At 43.3% G+C, this 5,907-nt stretch overlaps 1 protein-coding gene across 1 annotated transcript; it reads left to right on the top strand.

The window, feature by feature from the left end:
- Positions 1-1,479: 1,479 nt before the first annotated feature.
- LOC146195384 (uncharacterized) lies at positions 1,480-2,218 on the top strand. Its single transcript, XM_084596225.1, has 3 exons — positions 1,480-1,638; positions 1,722-1,896; positions 1,995-2,218. The coding sequence occupies exons 1-3, from the start codon at positions 1,522-1,524 to the stop codon at positions 2,105-2,107; spliced, it is 405 nt and encodes a 134-aa protein (XP_084452351.1). The 5' UTR covers positions 1,480-1,521; the 3' UTR covers positions 2,108-2,218.
- Positions 2,219-5,907: the final 3,689 nt, after the last annotated feature.

The following is a 5,907-nucleotide window of genomic DNA, read 5'->3' as shown; positions in this document are numbered from 1 at the left end:
TTAAGAATTGTTGCTCGCAAAATGTTCCCCTATTTTTACATAATAACTCTAATCATTATTGATTGTTTAAGTTTCGTAAATACAGAAAATTGATGCAATGATTCCGGCTGATTTGACATCGATGGGATAACTTTTCTCGCAATAAATGAATACGCGGAATCGCGCTTTTAGAGCTCCAGCTTTCAAAGCGAAGGTAACCTGCCAACGCCTAGTAGTCATGGTCAAAGTGAAGCGTGTGTGATCATATGAACACCTCCTGCACATTGGCCGTATCCCTGATAAAACGAACGCATATTTTTGAACCCACGCGTGCGTCGAAGCATGGCAAGACACATTCAAGAATTGAAAAAAAAAAATGCCGTACGACCTAACTAGTGCAAATTATCCGCAATACATCGGGTTTACTTGCCAAAGAGTTTTTCAGGGCCAGCATTCATTGCTCCCGAGTAACCGACGCACACTACAAGTAGAAGCTGGAAAGGCTAGCTCCTCTACAAGCCTGAATTTTGATTTTTAGTGAAGGAGGCCAGGGATCCTAGCATAATCGCGACAAATGCAATCGAGAGACTGTAATTTTCCAGTTATTTCTGACAGCAAAACGCAGATTATAGCGCCCTGTTTCTGACTGTACAGAAGTCGAAGCGTGTTAAATGATGGAGCGTTGGAGCCTCGCAGAATATTCAGCATGCTGCAGAGGACAACCTTATTTTTATACAATGAACATGCTGCCGCCGCAAAAATATTGAGGAGCAAGCAGGAATAAAAAACACAGCGTCAGGTGACGCGTTATACGGGGAGTGAGAAAGGCACCCGACGTCGCAAACAACTCTGTTGTTTCTAGGAATAAACGTCTTTCGACTAATCTTGTGAATCCATTGTCTCGTGCTCAAGCCGTTACGCTTGCTTTGAGATATCATGAATACCGCATAACCATCTTCAGGCCGCTTGCTGAAGTTGTACGCGCAACAGCACGGCATAGGGCTTGCACGCTGCAATAAAAGCACAGCGCGCAATATTCGCTCGCCGAGACTAGGAGAAAAATGGCCCGAAGGTAAAAGAAAACACAAGTTAAACGCCGGACGCGCGTCGGTTTCCAATAGCAACGGCAGGGAGACCAATCGTCGCTGAGGAAATCGGGCGGAGAGCCGGCCTTCAGCGAAGGGGCGCGCAAGGGGCGAGGAGGAGGCGAGGAGGTAGCGCGGCGGCGGCAAAGTTCAATCCTTGGCGTAACTTTCAAAGTATCAAGGGGTTTTAACAGAAGCGTTTAGGGGTAGATCGGCTGGAAACGCTGATTGGTGGACACGCCGCGGCCTGGCGTGACGTTTTTTGCGTCGGGCTCAATGCTTAACCGGACGTGACGTATCAAAAACTGGGTTTGCTTGTTTTTTTTCGTCCCTAGACGCTCTAGGGAATCGCTAGGAGCCCCCGCTCTGGCAACGCGCGGCGCGCGATTCCGGCATTCGGTTCGTGGATCTCGCTGCTGCATGACACCGGCGCGCTCGGTCACCGAGGTGCTCGACGATGGCGGGCCTGCGCGTTTACGTCAATGCGCTTTCGGCACGCCGATCCGTGCTGTACGTTGGGCGGAATGACGTTGATAATGGCGACGACCTGCGGGAGATCGCAAGCACCGTCAAGGTAAGTATAAATTGCGCAAAATTGTCTCTCATTTTGCTTATTTATAAGTGCTGTGTCACTTGTCTCTCCCCACGTGCTTCCAGGACCTCGTGCAGCAGCAGCTCGTGGCATGGACGCTCCTCGTGTTCGAAAAAAAAAAAAAAAATCGGCCACGGCTATGGAGACCTCCACGAAAACATCCGCCGTCGGCAACTAAGCGCTGCCTGACTGCTATGCTGAGGCGCACGTCTGCCGTGCGCATTCTCAACCCTGAAAGAGGTACAAGAACGCAGATTTCTTTGTCGAAGGTTTTGTAATATGTTGCGCATTCATCAAATCGCTATGTTCATAATGCAACTTTTTCTACTCTTTTACAGCACCGTTTCCTGTATGCTGCGAAGAGGCCGAGGATTTTCTTTGTACGCAGCAGCCCATGTCAGGGATCGCGGCATCGATCAGCTCTCCAAGATCATCGCCGCAACCCTCGTAAATGTCTACAGTAGAAGCATCGCGACAGCATCCAGGGCAGCATATAACCATGGCACTGTGTACGACGTAGTGCACCGCTGTTGACGGTGCACGGCAAAGGGCCACGGACGAGTGCAGGTTGTTGTGTTCGCCACGCCGTCACGTCGCTGCGCATCCAAACGGCCCTTTTCAGGGCCGCCCCAATGTTTCCTGGCAGACCGCAGACCTGCACCTCCCGTACTCCTCTTCCCTTTCTACGTTGCACGTGGCTTCGTATCAATCGTCGCGGCCACCAAAATAACTTGCGCGCTAGGCCTCTTTACCAGGCTATACGTAAATACACGCATGCTTAATCGTGTCAAATTTGATTTAATAAAGTGCTACAGTGCTTATTACCTGCTTCCCTCACGCATTCTTCCGAGTCTCCGTGCAGCAGCTGCAGAACACGTGGCAAGCGTCACTCTACTGCCGCGACGAACGCTAACTAAGCCCACACAACAGGCTTAACAGCTAGAGTATTCTGCGGCTTTGTTCAACGATGTTAATGGAAGTATCGACATTTTATGTAACAACTGCATAATCGTCTTGAATATTGCTTCATAAAGTACTGTACTGCTTAATTCTAACTTACCTCGTGCATTCCACAGCTGCTGCAGCTAGCACTTGGCCAGCGTCGTTCTCTCCAGTGCTGCAGAGACGACAAACTAGGCCTCGCGATAGGCTACAGTATACACCGCGGCTTTGTGCCGCTGTGTATTTTTTTTTTATAAATGCATCACATTTCGAAGGTTATAGTCGCCATCCAAGGATCACTTAACTCGAGAGCACGGGAAAAGGCAGAAGTGTAAGCACCTGGATTCGATGCCATGTACAACGCCGTTTTTTTTTTTTCTTTTTTTTTCTTTTTTTTTTCACGAAAGCATCCTACGCGCTAGGCGTCCTAGACAAGGTTCAAGTGCAGTGTGCCTTTGTATAGTAACCATGTATGGGGTGAGCAGTTGCCATGTTTTCAGTTCACTTTTGTTGGCTGTTTCTTAAATAAAAATGGTCTCTGTGTCTGTCACTGTGTCTAAAGAGCTGCTCTAGCCGAACCACGTACGTAGCGATGGATTGCACCGCGGCAGTATGGCTTTGTTCCAAGTTTAACAAAACAGTTGAGGCCAAATCAAAATCGGAAATGACCATTTCCAACTGGATATTGGCCCCCAGTCAACAATTTGGAGTCCAATTCAATGGCAACAGTTCAGCTCTGTGCCAACATTTCGTACAATTAAGGGAGTCGAAATTATGGAAATGGCATGCATTTGTGAACATCAAACATGCTTCACATCCAATTAACATGTCATGCAATGCTAATATAAAAGCTGAATATTCTATCGGGGAACTCTATGAAATCTGCTAGAGCATGGAGCACACGTTCGTAGAGATATTTTTTTTAATTACCAGCACTCGCAAAGGTATTGGAAATAATTGAATCAAGTCCCATTCAAGGAATCAGATGAACAGTAACAAATCATCCTTTATATATTTTGTTTAGTACCTCAATGAAGAGTATTAGGCACACTTTTGCTGAATTTGTACATAAATAACATAATTCATATCATGACATAATTGACAACAGTGCTCAGCTCATCATGTATGCTGATAATAGTGTGTTTATTACTGGCTTTGATCTCAATGAGACTGTTTTACATTGAAATTATTTACTTGAAAAATCGTTTGCCTGGTCCAATTTCATGAAGAAATAAACACAGAAAAACTATTTTATTTTGAGTATGAAATAAGAAAATGATGTAAGAGATGGCTACCGATCTATAATAAAAATATTGACCTTGTAGAAACTCGCATAAGTCTTGTGTGATTTTTTTTCATTTGAGATAGGAAATTCATATAAACAACACTGCAAAAAAAAAAAAGATTTCTTCAATGAGTGAGCTTTACCTTGATGTGGTACTGTCCTTGCCTTTAATTATGCAAGTCCCCACAGATAAGGTATTGCAGTTTTATGTGGGCAAGCACCACAAGAGCATATATCAATAAAATGATAATTCTCAGTAAATTAAATGTGTGTTTCTTACATAACAGATATTGACTGCCGGTTTACGACATGACACCTCCGTGCAGAATACAGTATAATTATCTTTAACTATGAATGCCACTTGTTGCATGTTTCCTATTTTTCTTGGCGGGACAATAAAAGCTTTCTTTGCTCGATGGCACTGCTGCAATTTAGAGCCACTCCGTTTTTAACTCAAAACTCCAACCTCTGGTTTCTCCCGCACTTTCACACTTGGTGCAACCTGCAATCAATAAAACACAATCTAATGGTCTCACTGAATGAACTTAAACAGGTATTGCTGAAATTGTGAAAACAGTTATGAATACACTTTTTAGGGTTGTAAAATCAGAAATGTTGCAAAGTTAAAGAGCACTGCAGAATCTGCATTGGAGCAATGCAAAAGAACGGATGCTACTGCAACATTACATCACCCTCCGTCGATTGACACCACTCATTAACCTCCACCACTTCTCAATTACTCACAACTGCTGCGGACATGATTTTGCAGACACATTCTGCGGACGTGGTCTGCGGACAGAAATCTGTGAAATCTGTGCGTTTGCCAGCGCTGTGTTAATGTATTTTATGTTATCACTTATACTACTTGAAAATTCATTTAATGTTCTATCAGTGTGTTGTGTTACCTTGCTAACAAGTTTCCTTATATCTTCTTTGCATGTGTTATTGTATGTAGTTGTATCCCCCCTACAATAATGCCTCATGGGCGCTGTAGGTACTTACAATAAATAAATAAATAAACATAGCGAAGTAATACTTTCGCATTAATAGATCTTCTAGACATAGGGTCTCTAATTCTTGCACTTTTTTTTAAATAATGTGTAAATTTTTTTATCCTACTCTGCAGCTACTCCTTTGTAAATGGGTCCAGGACCTATGTGCATGAGTTGCTCTCTGAAACATTTAATTTAGCTCTCGAGACTACCTAATATGCTCGAATTGAAATCATTGACTCCAGATTGGACATTGAAATTAGTTGCTAAATTTTTAACTGCAAAGCCTATTGAAATCTAATATGTTTGGGTGTATTTTTAATAGGGAGCAAAATGCACCAGCTTCCTTTAACATCTAAGCCAGCGCACACACAATGCATTATTGAAATGTAGTTTGAATTCCAGTTTCACCATGCATAACAATTGTCCATTCAGTTTGGATGTTCATTAGGAATATCAATTCTAATCCGTAAGATGACCATAACTTAGCAGCCCATAATAAAAATAAATTGCTTCTTTATAGAGAGTTAAAACTATGCAGTTGGGACTAAGTACTTATTCCAGCTGGGAGGTCATCTGGAAACTGGAAGACATTTGATTATGGAAATTCAATTAGGACTAAAAATTCTAATTGGAAAGAATGAAAAGATGCCTAAATGGAATGAGGGCTTCTAGAGAAAGTGTAAATTCTGGAAACTCAATTGGATAATACAAGACTCTTTAGCAGGATCTAGAACACATCTTTTACAAATGAACACTTGAAACTTAGAGCACTGGCTGATGCTCACCGCCGCAGCTCTCAGAATAACTGACAGCATGGGCAGAACTACAATAGGTGTTAGTGCAGTATACACCAGTGTTGTCACTGCGAAGTGAAGAGCCACAAAGCAGAGGACTGCCATCCTTACTACTGCCAATATAGAAGTCCTTCTCAGAGCCACCCCATTGTTTCCTGGCAGATCATGGGCCTTCAACTTCATTGTCATGTTTCCTCGTTTTTAGTCTTTTGTAGGATGTATTGGGCCTTCAGTT

Source organism: Amblyomma maculatum, chromosome 3, assembly GCF_055883805.1.
Source record: "Amblyomma maculatum isolate TAMU_Amacu chromosome 3, ASM5588380v1, whole genome shotgun sequence".
In the NCBI taxonomy this organism is placed as follows: domain Eukaryota; kingdom Metazoa; phylum Arthropoda; class Arachnida; order Ixodida; family Ixodidae; genus Amblyomma; species Amblyomma maculatum.
Note: the sequence above shows the minus strand (reverse complement) of the source record. Positions and strands in the feature narration are given on the sequence as shown.